The sequence below is a fragment of the Sinohyriopsis cumingii genome, chromosome 2 (assembly GCF_028554795.1).
Source record: "Sinohyriopsis cumingii isolate HCF-2022 chromosome 2, ASM2855479v2, whole genome shotgun sequence".
In the NCBI taxonomy this organism is placed as follows: Eukaryota; Metazoa; Mollusca; class Bivalvia; order Unionida; family Unionidae; genus Sinohyriopsis; species Sinohyriopsis cumingii.
Window position 1 is genome coordinate 144,278,683 of NC_142962.1, and position 18,426 is coordinate 144,297,108.

General features: G+C 35.9%; 1 protein-coding gene across 4 annotated transcripts in view; it reads right to left on the reverse strand.

Moving 5' to 3' along the window:
* Positions 1 to 18,426, reverse strand: part of LOC149806006 (uncharacterized) — a 39,385-nt gene that overhangs the window by 10,757 nt on the left and 10,202 nt on the right. For 3 of the 4 annotated variants that reach the window (XM_089950836.1, XM_089950835.1, XM_089950837.1), the window contains 4 exons: positions 17,527 to 17,708; positions 15,898 to 15,919; positions 10,587 to 10,637; positions 730 to 833 (listed from right to left, as the gene is read on the reverse strand). In XM_089950836.1, coding sequence (XP_089806962.1) covers positions 730 to 833; positions 10,587 to 10,637; positions 15,898 to 15,919; positions 17,527 to 17,708 — 359 coding nt within the window. The remainder of the gene's footprint in view (positions 1 to 729; positions 834 to 10,586; positions 10,638 to 15,897; positions 15,920 to 17,526; positions 17,709 to 18,426) is intronic. The other variant, XM_089950838.1, reaches the window with a different exon arrangement.

Here is an 18,426-nt window from a genome sequence, read left to right on the forward strand (position 1 = left end):
TCGTTAAAAGATGTGTATTTGTCTTTGTTGATTGGCAGTGAGTATCAATTATTAACTTTAACAATTTGTAAGCTGTTGCATTACTCACATAGTGTACATCACATACCGTATCATTGATTCTCTCCCCTTTTTGTAAAATGTCACTGGTATGGCTCCCTGGTGAAAAATACATTTAAATGGCATAAGTTCCGTTACTTTCCATTACCCACTATTCGAAGAATTAACATTTTCAGATGAATATTTATATATCTGTTATGATGAGCCTGATAGGGAAAATGATAGGTCTTGATGTATCTATCGGGTTTGGCCAATGTGGAATTGAAAGAAAGTTTGCAGGTAGCTTCCCGTGGGTCGGTGGTTCTTCCCGGAGCTTTCCAGTATTATTCCTGCACCAAAGATACTGGTCACCGTGTATCATGTGCTGAAAAATGGCATTAACCCAAAACAACCAACCAACCATCTTACATGTGGTCTCTCGTCAACCAATAGAAATCGTTTTTCATGCATTAATCTTTACCTGTAGTCTTTCGTTATCCAATAATAATCGCTGTTCAAGACAGTATTTCGTTCATGTGGTCTCTCGTCATCCAATAGTAATCGCTCTTCAAGACAGTATTTCTGACCTGTGGTCTTTCATTATTCGATAGTAATCGCTATTCATGACAGTATTTCCTACTTGTGGTCTTTCGTCATTCGATAGTAATCGCTATTCAAGACAGTATTTCTTACCTGTGCTCTTTCGTCATTCAGTAGTAGTCGCTGTTCAAGACAGTATTTTCTTACATGTTTTTTCCCGTCATGGTTTGTAGAAGACAGGAATGTATCATCAGAGTCTGAAATAAATAAATAGGAGCAAATTTGACGATCCACGTACACATTTCAAAATAGATAAATAATATAAACTTTGATAATTCCCAACACGTTTCCAAATAGATAAATAAGGTAAACTTTGATAATCCGCAACACGTTCCCAAATAGAGGGAGGATGTTACATGCAGAATGGACATAAATAGTGACAAATGCCATTTTTGTGGACCGCATACTTACGAATACTCATTTTAACTCTCTCTCTCTCTCTCTCTCTCTCTCTCTCTCTCTCTCTCTCTCAGTACATATGTACTGAACATTCGCTTTCATTAATGTGAGTTAAAGTTCTCATTATAATACATTCGGCCCCTGACCGACAGCTATGAATACCACCCACCTACCCCCCCCAAAAAAAAAAACACAAGTAAAGAGAAAACCAACCTAGCCACAACAGAGGAATTTGTAAGTGATAGCCTCTGTGTGTTTTATCTTTACCTATATTTACTAGCATAACCTTATTGCAGAGTACACTCACCATGTAAATTGAAACCTGTCATGGCTTGTGATGCAGTCTTAATACATTATGCCCTTAAGTCATATTACGATGACGGTTTTTCTTTAAACGTATTGAATATCGAGTGTTTCCATTGAAACCGAAATGCATAAATGTGGAAACTTCATATATATATATGAGTAGAACAGATTACAAGATGCCTTGTGAAATGACTTACAATTTATCAGTATACAATCAATATATAGTTACCAGCGCAACATATTTGACCTTCTTGTAACTAAGGAATCATAATCTAGACGCCGAACAGGCAACACGTGGATTTGTCGCTGTTAAGAAGGGAAATGGATTAATGCGGTTGCTTGTGCTTCTCAGTAATGAGTGTTATAATCTATATCTTTACGAGAAAGAAAGCCTTCGAGTGAGAGTGATTTAAGGGACAGGTATTTAAATATCGCGTGAGCATTACACTTGCAGTCGATATTTTGAAAAAATTTCCTTTGCTGACCCAATTTTGGGGTCTTTTTGTTTCATGGTATTTTCTTTGCTTCATTATTTTGCATTTTTGTATATATTTTGATAGAGATTACAATATTTTGCCCTTTAGAATCCAAGACTGTTTAGCTCTTTGAGTTTGTTTGCAAGGGTTAACCGCCTCATATTTTCAAAATTCATTGAAATAAATTAGTAAATGCTAAAGAGTGGGGGGGCCCCGAGTGGCCGAGTGGTCTAAAGCGCTCTTCGTTACGGATCACTGCCATCTCACCTCTGTCTGCGGCGGTTCGAGTCTAAGATTCAGCCAATGTGGGTATGTGAGAAAGCTTGCCAGTAGCTTCTCGTGGGTCGGTGGTTCTTTCCGGGGTTTTCTCTGGTTCTTCCTCCACCATTAATACTGGCCGCCATGTATAGCCTATCATGTGCTGCAAAATGGCGTTAAACCCCACAACAACAACAACAACAACTAAAGAGTGGTGTGAGACCCCAGTCTCTAAATTGGATCTTAAGCCCTGAATAAAGTTTAGAGAAACAATGGATCAGGTAGAATTAGGAGCAATTAGTACCAAACCAGTAATAAACTCAGTACTTACCACAAAACATAAGTAGAGGAAGATAGATTATTTGCATATCACCCCAAGGGTTGTCAGACAATAGATTTTGGAGAAACGGCGAATGCACCGAGGCAGCCAGATGTACTGATGGCCCTACATGTACAAGGAATTGACTTGGGGAAAATCGATGGCCTCCACAATGATGGATATAACAAGTACGTTTTATATCCCAAAGACTTTGACACCCCCTAATCACATCTGAGTCAATAGAAGTGAAGGGGATAACTGACCAAGTTAGAGCAACACCACCCTTTATAAGGGAAATGGAAGGGAAAACAGGTGAATTGTTTGTGTCTGGGCTACCACTTGAAATAGACACAAACGAATTGGTGCATAAAGTAGAAACCAAACTTCAAACGCAAGTCAAGGCGCACAAGATGGCCACCATTTGGGGGTTCGGGCCAATTAAATCGGGAGTAAGAATCTTACTGGTCAAGAAAGAAGATACAAAAGAATACCAGCACATTTCTATGTAATGGGCTTTAGGCTCAAAACATGGTACAAGGGATGTGAGTTAGAGAGGAAATGTCCGAAATGTGGGCAAACCGGGAATGGCCCCCAACAATGCACAAATAAACCATCAGCCCCTACATACGCAAGTAAGGTGGCGACAGTCTTAAACCCACAAATAATAGAAGATGAGGTGCGTGCAGAAATTTCAATTGCACAAACACACCAAAATACAATCCCAAAACAGACCAGTGAGACATTGCCACCAGAGATAGCGGTGTCAATACCGGAAATAAACCAAAGTTTGGAGCAATCTCAAATTACGTCAGAATGGGCAAAAATTCTCAGCCCAAATAAAACTGGAATTTGTCACACCTCACCCCGAACCAATTAAAACTAAAATTAAATTCAGTAACAAATTCGCACCATTGCAAGAAGAAAAAACATCACTACAAGAAAAGGAAGAGGAGGAAATGGAAGGGGATCAAACAGACCTTTCTGGTCTGGTACCCCTTACATCGACTCTACTACCCAATAAGAACATAAAAAACGAAAAGCCTTCTCAGAGTCAAGCTCTTCACAGGACTGAGAAATAGAGGAAAACAAATTCGACACTCCTGAAACTGCACATAAAAAGGAATTTGAAACACTGCAAAACATGACAAAGAAAAACAAAATGGGACCGGAAACTACGGACAGAAAAAATGGACAGACGGACATAACGGACAAGAAAGAAATTGACGATGAAAACGAAGAAGAAGACAAAGACGAAGAGGAAAATGACGAGGGAAGCGAAAGCGACGAGAATTTTGAAACAGGGACAGAATACGAAAGTGACACTGACGATACACATAGGACCGGAAATACAATGGAAACCGACATGGACACGGAAAATACAACTGACAAGACCAATGCTACTGATCAAAACACAACAGAAATTCCAATTAACAGTACACTAGGGGGTGACCCAGTGCCCCCACAAATAAACCCATAAATCTAATCTAACTATAAAGTAAACATTACACTTTTCTTTTTTAAAATTAAATTATGTAACAGTGAGAACAACCGTGCGACAACTTGACGAAGTGACAAAAATGGAACGAACAAACTTCCGTTTATTGTCAATAAATGCTAATGGAATAAATAAAGAAAAAATACTAAAACTTAATAAGGACTTAATTTACGATGTTTTTTTTTACAAGAAACTTACAATGGCTTCACCAGAGAACTTATATCTTTATGTGGGAAAAAACTTAATGGAATAGTAATACTAAATAATTACACAGGAAAAGACTTAACAGGGGGCGTTGCAACAATAATTAATAATAAGAAAGGTGTTAAATGGGAAAGAAAGGAAGAAGGGGATTTTTTAAAGGGCGATTACTACATATAGTTATGGAGAACATACATTTCGTTAATATGTACCTACCAGCTAATAAATAAATACCTAATAAATACCGAAAGCAACAATTTTTAGACAGACTATCAAAATATCTTGAAAAATATACAGTAGAAAATTTAATATTAGGGGGCGACTTTAATTGGGTGGGGGACAATATAGACAGAATAGATAAACTGACAACTAATGATCTAAGATTTAAACCAGAAATGGAAAATTTCTTCACAAGACATAAACTAACAGATGTATATAGAAGATTGAATATTTTAAAAAGAGATTTTACATATGAATATAAAACAGATAAGGGTAGCAGATTGGACAAATTTCTATGTACAAATTATGATAAAAAATATATAAAGAGGCAGGCATCATGAACTAAATTAATATACGTAGATACAGAAGTAAAATCCAGAAATCAATGAGGGAAAGGGAGCTGGAAATTTAATAATAAAATACTGGAAGAAGTAAATTTTATTAAAGAGATAAGAGAAGAAATTAAAAAATATATAGAAAGGGGAAATAAAGATAATTTAAATGAATGGGACCAACTTTAAAAAAATATCTAAAAAGAAAGCAATAGAATTTAGAAAAATAAGGAAAGAGAAAATTAAAATGGAAAAAGAAGAAATAAATAGACAACTAGGAAAAAGAAACACAGCAGAAGTGTTACAAAAACTGAGAAAAAGACTGAGATACTGGAAGAAGAAGGAAAAGGTAGAGAGGTAAGAGCAGGAAAATGTACAAATGTAAACAAAAAAGCAGACTACTCAGTAGAAGTGAAGAATTAAAAAAAGGGGGGGGGTTGGATGTATTGAAAATTTGAAAATAAATAATAATGAGATAACAACAGACAAAGGTAAAATCTTGAATCACATTAAAAACTACTACCATGGTTTATACAAAACAGAAGAAATAGAAGATAAATCAATTGATTAGTATTTACAAGAAATTTAATGCGAGGTGATATCGTCAGAACACAAAGATTTGTATAACGAACTCACCTCGACGTAAGAAATTTTAAATACAATGATTGAAGGCATAAAAGTTCCAAACATAAAAGAGGAAATAAAGATGTTACAACACGCCGATGATTGTGCAAACTTCATAAAAGACACTAATTCCAATAAATACTTGATACAGGAATTTGAAAAATTTGGAAAAGCCTCAGGGTCCAAAATCAACCATGAAAAAACGGAAATACTAAAAATAGGAAACTGGAGGGGAAATCAATCTGGATTACCCCCCCCCCCATCAGATCAAGGAGAAAATCAAAGCACTAGGTATATATTTCGGAAAAGGAGAAGAGAAAACAAACTGTAAGGACATGAGAGAAATATAGACAAACATGTGAACATCTGGGCACTTACGCCACTCTGCCTCATGGAACAGGCCCAAGTGGCCAAAACATACATATATACAAATATTAATTATATACTAAAGTCAAATGACATTATTAATACAACAATGCAAAAATAATAATTGATAATCCCATGATTAACTATACTTGGGATTTTAAAACACATTATGTAAAAAAAAGAAACTTTATATAAAGCAAGGGAAAATGGAGGACTAGCAATACCGAATCCAACGTTAATTAAGCATGCTAATATTTTAAATAGATTTACAAAAAATACAAATAGTGCCATAATACCCTTGGGAAGGGATATATGTATATTGGTTTGAGTTTTTTTTTGTTGTGAGAAACAGAAGAGACATTTATCAAAATAATAAATTTGTAAAAGAACCTAGAAATACCTAGAAGATTTAGATATATTAAAGAACTACTACAGATGTATAGAGATACTAAAGAGCTATGGGAACTAGATGATCAACTTACATACAAATGGATAAGGGAAATAACTACAAAAAATATAAAAATTGAATAGAAGAAGATAAGCTATATATTAATTGGGAAAGAGCATGGGGGGCACTGGGTTAAACTAGGCTCAGTTAAAATACAAAGCCTCTGGGTCAAATACATGCATGATGCATGATTGACGGGAGAGGTTGCAGTGCGACGGCATATTGCACTGGACAACAAATTTTTACAAAAGTCATGTTACTGAAATAAAATTAGTCAATTCTTATCAATTTTTATGTGCTGAACACGAATATGACAGTCAAATTGCAAAATTGGCTCTAGTTTTTTTGTAATCTGCAAGAAATTAATGTTTACATAACGAAATGCATTCCAATAGTAAAAGGTCAACTGTAATAGCCTACCTATAAAAAATCAAGTCATTGACTACATCTTAGATTTCTTCGCCTGTCTCTTGTACAGCTGTTCGGGAGCATCTCTGAGGAGTGTCCAGCAGTAGTCAGCCAGCATTGTAGTGGACCATTTTCCCTGGTATCTTTGTTCCATTGTTGCGATATATTGATGAAAACGTTCGCCGTGTTCATCACTAACAATACCACAGTTGCTAGGAAAGAAATCCAAATGGGAATGAAGGAAGTGAATCTTTAGAGACATATTGCAGCCAAGTTTCTTATACTTCATCAACATGTCTTCTACTAGTTCCTTATAGTTTTCTGCCCTAACATTTCCGAGGAAGTTTGTAGAAACTAGGCGAAAAGCATTCCATGCTTGTTTCGCGTCACCTTCCAGCAAGTTGTTGAACCGGTCATCTTTGAAAAGCTCTCGAATCTGAGGACCCACAAAAACTCCCTCTTTAATCTTTGCTTCGCTGAGTCGAGGAAATTTTTCATGCAGGTATCGGAATGCTGGCAAAGTCCGGTCAATGGCTTTCACGAAGTTCTTCATCAAACCTAGTTTGATGTGAAGGGGTGGTAGCAAGATTTTCTGAGCCTCAACCAGAGCTGGGTGTTGGATATTCTTCTCTCCAATGGCTACATTCTGCCTGTGAGTCCATTCCTTCCTCATGTAGTGCATTTCCCTTGCTCGGCTATCCCACTCGCATAAGAAACACATGTATTTTGTATATCCTTGCTGCAGTCCCATTAAAAGGGCAACTACCTTCAAATCACCACAGAGGTGCCAGCTGTACTTGTTATACTCAATGGAATTCAGTAGCTGCCTTAAGTTATCGTATGTCTCTTTCATGTGGACAGCATACGCTACTGGAATAGATGGAAGAATGTTTCCATTGTGCAAAAGCACAGCCTTGAGACTCAGTTTCGAAGAGTCCACAAATAGTCTCCATTCTTGTGGGTCATGAGTGATTTTCAAAGCATTCATGAGGCCCTCAATATCGGAACAGAATATCAGATTACTTTCCTTTCTGAAGAAAGGCTCCAATTGCTGGTGGCGCTTTCGATATGCAGTAATTGTGACATCTTCTTCTAGAAGATTCCATTGTTGGAGTCTTGATCCTAGCAATTCTGCCTTGTTCTTTGATAAGTCCAAATCACGAATCAGGTCATTTAGTTCTTCCTGTGTTATTCTGTGTGGGGTTGATGATGCACCACAGTGAAAATCTGGATCACTGCATGCTGATGGACCAGGAGAAGAACAGGTCGACTCACCTTTGTCTTCGTCAGATGAATCAAGAGAATATTCTGCTGGAGGTTCTGGAATAGGAAGTCCCTCACCATGTGGAACTGGTCTCAATGCAGACGGAATGTTTGGGTAGACTATTCTCGACTTCTTTCGCTTCGTTATTCCGCCGGAAAGAGGAGGAACCAAGCAGAAGTAACAGTCATTTAGGTGGTTGCTTGGCTCTCTCCACACCATTGGGACTGCAAACGGCATTGATGACCTTTTGCAATTCAACCACTGTGAAAGCTGTGTTGTACATGTAGCACAGCATATATGCGGAGCCCAAGGCTTGTCTTGGTCACCAACCTTGCATCCGAAGTAAAGATGATATGCCTTCTTCACTTGAGAATTGATACTTTTCTTCTGGTTGGCAAATGTCACTTCCCCACAAATATAGCAAAAATTGTCCGCGGTATTAACACACTTTCGAGGCATTACTGTTCTTTATTGTACGTAAATGGATAAAATAATAAGTTTTATGTAACAGTAGCTTGAACTGTCTCGCACAACGTCTAAAATATTTTAAATGCTGAACCTATCTGATTGGGCTTTATATAGTACACTGCTTACGTCAGCTTCAGCAGCCGCCTGGCATTAGTATAATAGGCCTACACATGTATAGTACACTGCTGACGTCAACTTACTTCAGCAGCCGCATGGCATTAGTATTGCATTGCATCAGAAAATGATGCAATCAACTGTGGATGATGTGAGCATGATGGTATTATGCAATGTTACATCATTATTCCGGATGTTGCTGCAGTCCTACTGGAGAAATTTACACAGTGAAACATAGAAAATGAGGTATATGAATATCTTCAAAACGAGAGCCAATACAAATTTTTCACGGTTATATTCGTGTTCGGCACACCAAAATACTACAGATTAGGGCCTTTTCAAGTCAGTAATGATTTCACTGTTGACCAGTGTTGTCCGAGTACCGCCAAATTGTCCACTGTGTTAAAAAAGCTATTTTTAGCAAACATCATGTTATCACTCAGTGCGAGAAAAGAAAACTGGACAGACTGAGAGTTATAGAGAAAATTAGTAAGAACGACAGATATAGAAAAGAAAACTTACTATACTTAGATGGGAAATTTGACAAAGAAACACTATATAAAATAACTGACTATATTGTAGACACAATGAAAGCCTGTGGCCAGATCATAGTAATAGGGAAATTAAAAAAAAATAATAAAAAATTATTTAAAAAATAAATAAAATTCAATCGCATTTTAATTTCAAACATTTAACAAGTAAATATACAAATCTCCCAGTCATATAACTTCCTAAAACTGAAAATTTGTAGAAATATCCCACACATAAATTCTTATTATGACTCTCAAATCTTCCAGTCATATAACTTCCTAAACCTAAAGGAAACCTTTTTTCTTCTCCATGTTTCTCTCATTCCTAATGGATATAGAAAATGACAAAAAAACAGGGAGGGACAGGGATCCCTAACTGGGGAAGTACGAGACAATGACGTCACGGGGCTACGTCACATGGCGCTACACAAAGTAAACAGGCCCGTGAAAGAGTTTAAAAATCACCCCAGGTGGGAAACTCAGGCGTACAATGCAAAGAAATAATTATTCGTATTTACTCTCGACCTAATTCACTCTGTCTCTGTTACACAGCTCCCGTACTGTGTATCTATCCCCATTTAGCGGGAAATAAATATAAAAATTACCTTTGGGATTTTTTTGGAACATGATCATTAAATAAATAAAGGCGGACTAACTCGAGCAGAGAAATACAGTAAATAAAGAAAGAGTGGACACCTGCTCGAGCCCAACCGACCTAATCATATTAATCTATGCGAAGAGCGACACAGACCAACACACACATACAATAGTTTTTTTTTCTTCTTTTCAAAACCAATAGTCCACCGTTTCATCGCCAAAATCGCCAAAATTCCAAATTTGAAATAAATATAACCATTGATAAAATATAAAATTGTAAGACAACTGGGTTACAATTTGAAATAACTGGCTATCCCTACAAAGAAAACTACATATAGCATACATACATACCATATAGCAATATACACATAGCACACACGGGATATAGGTGACCTCTAGCCATGGTCAACTAGAACATCAGGGATGGGACTTCGAGTAAGTTGATAAAAACCAATTCGGAAGAATTACCCTGTAGAAAACACTAGGAAATCCAACAAATACCCCGTCAAAAAATATTTTAAAATAAATTTTTGATCGGAATTCTTTTCTTAAAAAACATACAACACACCTGGGGGAAAACACATACATATAAACACTTTCCTTTTTCTTGGGAGGGGGGCATCTGTCTGGTGCCCCCCCCCCCAAAAAAAAGTAACCAAGGAATGACTTATTAAGAGCAAGCGATTCATTACCGGTTAGACCAGTATTTCTGATAATATTTAACCCTGCCGTAAATTGCTGCAGGAATTCAGAATTCATGATCAATACAAGGACTACCCTACATGAGTAAAAAATCTTGTAAAGACCCGGTTTTCTTCAGCTCTGCTGTATAGTCTCTGAAAATGTCACAACATCGTAAATGTAATTCAACTTTCAGCCCACTGGACCATTTTGAGACCCCAGTCCGAAGATAGATGGGGTCAAAGCAATAATAACACTCGTGTACATGACCACAACAAATTTAAATGTAAATGAAATAAACTTCGCAAGTTGATATTTTTATTCGTACACAATAGAAGGGCGAAAACTCACTGAAAGCGTCAAATTTGAAGGAAATTAAGTTAAACGGGCCATTCTTTTGTTCTTAAGTAGTAAGAGAAACAATCATACATATTATGGTGAATACCTATGTCTTCCAAGCTGAACTGTGGACTGGATGATATTGGTATGCCTTCCTCTGAAAAGGTAACGAAACTATGTAAACCATTACAGTTAATTCCATTATGAAAATATTTGAAATTTGAAGGAATCAGGTTAAGGTTTTTATGCATATAAATGACTATTATCTTCGTCTGTTGTAGCGAACTTTACAAATTGATGTGCAGCCCCAATGCTGACACAATCTTTTATGTCTAGAAAAGTACTACAATATCAGGAAAGGATCGGGCTGAGGGGGTAGGTGGAGCTTGCACGTGCCCCCCCCCCCAAAAAAAAAAAATATGAGCGCACAACAGCCTTAATCTATCGTAATGTACGTTTTCTTTACAGTTACATGGTAAACATTATATCCTGAAACCTCTCAAAATGCAGAAATTTCTGGACGATTCTCTTGAATTTCCCCTCCAGGGGTTCTATCCAAGAAACCCTTGCCTGCTCGTTTAAACCCCACAACAGACAGACACAAACTTTCATGTATCCATCCCTCATTATATCTTATCATCCCTTGAAAAAACCAAGTAACGAGCATTTTTTCTTACATCTTTTCGTTCGCAACGCAGGCATTAAATGGAATAATGAATGCATTAAAAAAAGAAATTAAATGTTCACTTTACATTATTTTCTTTAAACTTAGTATCGACTTGCCAACATTTGTTTTAATTTGGCTTGTTGTACATAAAGCAGACAACGAATGCGGATGTTTATGCGCTAATTTTAGGGATGCCCACTTTTGTAAAATCAAACAAAAGTCATAAGTGTGCAACTTGAAAAAAGATTATCACTGCATTATGAATTCGTCGATATCACTCGTTATCTTAGAGTTTTGTAGCGTTATGGTTTGTCGTATAAAGAGGTCACTACGACTTTTTTCTCTTATTAAAACGTCAGCAATTTTACTAATCGTAATAACAGTCGATGGAAAGCAAAGTTAAGGAAACGTACACTCAGGGCCGGCGCCAGACTATCTGGCGCCCTAGGCAAGGTTAGATTCTGGCGCACCCGCCACCCCCCCACCCCGGAAAATATCAATTTGTCTGCCCAATTCTTTCCTTGTTTATACCATTAAAATAAGGAGTTACCCTCCTGAATTTGGTTTCCGCGGCAAACTAAAAGTTTCGTATACGCGTGATTCCACGGAAAAACTCGTGGCCTAAAAAAACACTCGAACATAATTACGTCCTAAAAGTTTCGTATATGCGCGATTTTCACTCACTCATTTTGCTTGTTCCGGTCAGCCTGGTGTTTCGGTCAGACTGAATCTACCCGATTATTTGTCCCTGTATGAAATAAACCAGGATAAAAACGATCCTCAATAAAACTGATATGTATTTATTTATTTTTCAAAACTGTTGTTGATTTGGAGAAATGCGCCCCCTGACATCAGCGCCCTAGGCGGCTGCCTAGTTTGCCTATATGGTAGCGCCGGCCCTGCGTACACTAAACTTTGGAAAGTCTGTAGCGATATACAACCTGCCTTAAATCGCCCGACAGAGCAGAGGAAAACTGATGTGGGTTCAATAATTATGTTATACTAATTATGTCATTCGCTCACCAGCATATACTATTTTGTGTATTTTATAAAAGGAGAGCATCGAATTCAGTCTGTGTAAACCAGATCAAAATGTTATCTCCTCAGTAACCTATTATTTGATGGGTATTATATCCCTTACTCTTCATTATACTGTTTCTGAATTATATATATATATATATATATATATATATATATATATATATATATATATATATATATATATATATATATATATATATATATATATATAAAATGTACGCTGTATCATTGATATAGCAAGATATGTATAAATTTTGCATTAAAAGCAAACGAAGTTTGCCGAGTTTCCTTTAAATGAAAACTTTATACAACAAGTGGCATATGAAAGATACAGCGAACATAATACCTATATTTTATTTATAATACATACAAATATATATACTTGCATGCATGTTATATATATATATATATATATATATATATATATATATATATATATATATATATATATATATATATATATTGTACGCTGTATCAATGATATACCACGAGATGTGTGCATTTTTACATTTTTCTTTAAAAGGAAACGAGTCTATGCTCTTAGAACAAGTAAACAAAAAGAGTGAATACAACAAGCTTTTTAAATTTAACAAATAATTTATTTCCCTAGAATACAAAGTGAAAAATAAGAAAACAGAATTTACGGCTCTACGAATGAAATCCAAAATAATCCATACTTTAAAACAAAGATCCTAGTAATAAACCGTTCTAAGCATAATTAGCTAGAAGATTCCGGACATAAAATTTGACCCTTGATCAGATTGCAGACATTTAGGAAGGCCAAATTGATTAAAAAAACTTGATCAAAACCTTTACTATTGTTTTAGTTTTATTATTCCTCAAAGGAATTGCCTATGGGAATCTTGTTGATGCACACATTATGGTCACCGGTATTGGTTACCTGGCTTTGTCATAGGTAAGGGACCGACACAATCTACCATTATTCTGCTAAATGGATCGTCAAATGCAGGAATAGGTTGCAGATGAGCCTTAGGTATCTTCTGATTTGGGTTATCCTACCACTTGACAAGGATGACAAGATCTACAGTATTTACAAGAATCAGTTTTAATTTTTGGCCAAAAGAAGTGATTCAAGATATTGTGATAAGTCTTATCAATCCTTAAATGACCAGCAAAAGGAGTTTCATGGGCCAGACTAAGTAATTCCTGTCGTTACAATTTTGGAACTACAATTTCATAGTTCACTGACTACTCTTCACCAGCAGATACCTCGCGAGGTCTTCATTTTCTCATAAGAATTCCATTTTAATGAAATAACAGACAGGTACTTCTGTGGCTTCAGTTTCATTAATGGCCCTTTGAAACAAACAGATCTCAGGAACGTTTTCCTGTTCAACGACAAGTGATGCATTTGCTTCTCTCCCTCCTCGTTCTCCAATTGCAACTGCATTTGTTTCTTTTCTTTCTGTAACTGCATTTGTTCGTTCTGTAATTGCATTTGTTCTTTCTGCAACTGCATTTGTTTCTCCTCTTTCTTCAATTGCGATTGCATTTGTTGCTCTCTCTCCTCTTTATCTAACTGCATTCGTTTCTCCTCTTTCTGAAGTTCAAGCGTTTTTTAACTCTAATTCCATCTTGTATTTCAATTTTAATTCCTTTACTTTTATGTCAGAGTCCGATACAGATTTACTGATCGAAACCAAAGCACTTTTATCCAAAACAATCTTTTCCATCAAATACTGGACCAATTTTTTTATTTCTTGCTTCGTTAAAGAACATTTTACCTCAGAAAGATCATATTTTCTGGCAAGTTGAATCAATTCATCTTGTTTCAAACAGTCCAACTGCTACTGAGTAGGATTTGGAAGAAAAAATCTCCACTTTTGATGACGATAAGTTTGCGATGATATTGTGTACCGTATAAAATTCATTTTGAAAACGGAGATTATTAATACTTCTATCGTTTTCTTCATGCCTCACAAGTGATAAATGAGCGGACAGCACACAGTGGCAAGGACACCGTTGCAATAATATATATATATATATATATATATATATATATATATATATATATATATATATATATATATATATATATATATATATATATATTCAACTGGGAGGAGATCAGTAAAATACACACGAACCTATAAATATTTAACCGATTTTTCATTGCCTATAACCTTAGTTATATTAAAAGTCATAAGTGTTTCGAAAGGTTGAGACCTCAAACATTTCAAAAGCTATAATCCCTTAACAAATGGAAGACGTACCGGGTTATGATAGTCCCAACCATGTACAATGCAAGGAGTTCTGGGCGTTGAACCTTTATGATAGGCCAAACTTAAAATGCAAGGAGCACCGGGCTTATAGATTGTCTGATAGTTAAGTAAAGCGCTGGTGATTCTGGACCCTGAACTCGTATGATAGTCCTGACATGTACACTGCAACTGTTCTGGGCCTTGAGCCTGTATGATAGTCCAGACATGCACAATGCAACTGTACTAGGCCTCGATCCTGTATGATAGTCCAGACATGTACAATGCAACTGTACTGGGCCTTGAGCCTGTATGATAGTCAAAATATATACAATGCAACTTTACTGGGCCTTGAGCCTGTATGATAGTCCAGACATGAACAATGCAACTGTACTGGGCCTTGAGCCTGTATGATAGTCAAAATATATACAATGCAACTGTACTGGGTCTTGAGCCTGTATGATAGTCCAGACATATACAGTGAAAATGTACTGGGCCTTGAGCCTGTATGATAGTCCAGACATGAACAATGCAACTGTACTGGGTCTTGAGCCTGTATGATAGTCCAGACATATACAATGAAAATGTACTGGGCCTTGAGTCTGTATGATAATCCAGACATGTACAACTCAAGGGGTAATTGGTCTCGAACATTATGGTAGTTGAAACATGTAAAAGGCGAGGTGTACTGGGCCATGACAGTGGATCAAAACCCAAACATTCTATATGTAAGGGGCACTGATCCACGACAATGTATCACAGTCCAAACATGTACAATTCAAGGGGTACTTGAGCTTGCAACTGTATGATAGTTCAAACATGTAGAAAGCTAGGTGTACTAGACCATGACACTGGATGATAATCCAAAAATGTACAATGTAAATGTACTGGGCATTGAGCCTGTATGAGAGTCGAAACATGCAGCTCTTTTTCGATAATACTATTTTGAATTTGATTGGCATATTATTCTACTTTTTTCAAAGATGACAAATTCTTCTACTTACACATGCTCCAATAATGCATCATAATACAACAGCAGTCAAACGTCAAACTCCAGTTTGAATATCGTTAAATAATTCTTACCCGTGTGACCAGGGTGGATCGTAATTTTATTCTGTTATGCCTTCTATCATATCTATTACTTTAACCGCATTTATTTTCGGTTTGCATTGCAAATACTGGTGTGATCTAATACAACTTTATATTGGTCTATTTAGCACGTTACAGAGACAACTATTAATGAAAACAAATATCTGGAAAAAATAGAAATATTAATTTGTCTCCAGCTTCTTGGGACAAATTATTCTTTTTGTTCTACAGGACTATATTAGTACAGCAGTAGTTGTGTTAGTAAGAATGTTATTATTGGTAGTAGTATTAGTAGAAATACTAGTAGTAATATTAATACTAGTAATTTCGTTAGTTGTGTACTTTATGTTTAATTTTATGCAAGATGTTAAAGAAATTTTGACGTGTGCGTGTAAACGTACCCTTCTCGGTATTTTGAAGAAACTGAAGGAAGAAAACCAATATGATTGTTTGTTTCCCTTTTTCTTTGAGCGAATTTTATTAAAAGGCATCTAGGGAAAATGGTGGCTATACTCATCATTAGTTATTACATAATTGTTACAAAAAAGCAATATTTAAAGAAAATCTGATTATGTAACAAAAATTGAAATTATTAAGAGGATAACTTACTTGGCTTAAGATTCAGATATTTAAGAATGTCAAGAAATACTGGGTTATTTAAGTGAAATCTCTTAAAAAGACTATTAAAGAAACAATGCAATATGAATAGCACATTTTCATGGACTATTTCTATACATTTCAAACGGTAAGTGTAGTAATCGGGTAAAACATTATGTTTACTCCTAATGAAATACTGTGAGAAGACATAGGTCTGTGCTTCCTTTTTGAAATCTCACGAAATAAATGAGAAAGTTTACAAGATTCCTAAAGCATGACTCATTAAATCTAGCTGAAATTTTAATAAAGACTGAAGAATTAACTGATTATGATAAAATTACTTTTCACAACACTATTACGGAGCGTTTTGACTATTGAAATATTTCAATTGAGCTACATAAACAACGTCTTCAGAATTACTTGTCAAAACTAATGTTACTACTGTAATAAAAATATACAGTTTCCAGTACACAATGCAGAGTGGAATGACCAAGTCCAGTTTATGATTCACAGTGGAATGACCAATTCCATTTTTGATGCATGGTGTACTAACAAAAAGACAAAGCTTTCGGTGCTTGGCTGGCAGTAGAATCACAAAAAAGGTTCCAGTTTATGGCACATAGTAGAATTGACAAAAACCAATTCCAGTTTAGGATACATTTTACACTGGCCTAAAAATGAGATCAACAACAGAAAATGTTCGTTACTGATTTGAAAAGAAACAAAATGACAATGGAATATAATAAACACGTGCTTTTTGAGAGATGTGTGAAAAAGTATCGGCAAGCATTTAAATACACGTCCTTATAAATATTTGTCTGAGTGGGATTTAGTCCATTTGGTTGGGATAGTGGTGGTTATCGCATGTCAAGTGGGTTGAGATGATGATGGTTGTCGCATGTCAAGTGGATTGTGATGGTAATGGTTATTGCATGTCAAGTGGGTTGGGATGGTGATGGTTATAGTATGTCCAGTGGGTTGGGATGGTGGTGGTTATCGCATGTCATGTGGGTTGGGATGGTAATATTTATTGCATGTCAAGTGGGTTGGGATGGTGGTGGTTATCGCATGTTAAGTGGGTTGGGATGATGATGGTTATCGTATGTCCAGTGGGTTGGGATGGTGATGGTTATTGCATGGCAGATGGGTTGGGATGGTGGTGGTTACCGCATGCTTGTATAAATAAAAAAATTGGGCTCCTGTATCGTACAACTATTTTTGTTTCAAAGACAAAATGAATGTTGCATTTGAGAAATTAGGTCATGCGAAGATTGTTGAAAAAGAACTTAACAGCGTGTCGGACTATTTTTATATTTTTGAAGGCGTTTCTTTAATTAACAGGGATGATTAATGAATTTCATATTCGAAAGTGATTCAATATAAAGCCTGTAAATTTAAGTAATTTAAGACAGATCGTCGAGTCTAACACTTACCGCAGCCAAGTCGTCAAATCCTCCATTCCGTGCAAAGTCGCGTGGAAGCAAGCCATCTTTGTTTTTCATCCTCAGGGAATGGTGACTGCCAGGAAGTTTAATAAGCTGCATGCAAAACTGTGTCAACCCATACTTTGCACCAAAATGTAACAGAGTTGGAAGCACAGACTTTGAATGCGAATCTGAAAATGAATGAAAACAATCTATTTTCTGTCTCTAGCTGTGAATATTATAAGAATGGCAGATTGTGCTTGAATTCATATACCAACAATATATTCGCAGTTTGTTCATTTCTTATCCTTTGACATCAACAAAATAATAGTAATAATAATAATAATAATAATAATAATAATAGCAGAAACAACAACAACGTTTCAAATCGTGCCGCTTAATGGGGTGGTATTTGTATTCAAAGAATATGTCTCAATTACATTTTTCTTGTACATGTAGAAGATATCTACCTTTCTGGAGCAGATATACCGAAATGTTTCAGGAGCTAAGTGGAAATATTGTACTGTCACGAGTGGCGAAGTTTCCGTATATTTGCTAAAAAGTTTCTTTCTAATGAATATTTTTTAAAGCTAAAAGCCGTTGATTTGCATGGGTTTTCTACATTCTGTGCCGATTACTACATCAATAAAATAAAGTTCCCAAATTTTACTATATTTTGTAAAAGCGATGTTTTACAATTTACCTTATACATCATGCTTCAAACTGTGTATTTTGTCAAAATAATGACTGTGTTAAAACAAGAAGGATGACATTTTTATTTTTTTAACACATTTCATACGCGGATTGATACTATCGGGTTGAGGTAACTAGTAACATAACAGAGCGGTTGTATCTTATATACCTCAGAGCGTAACATCTTTAAAGAAAAGATTTTAATCATCGCGAGTG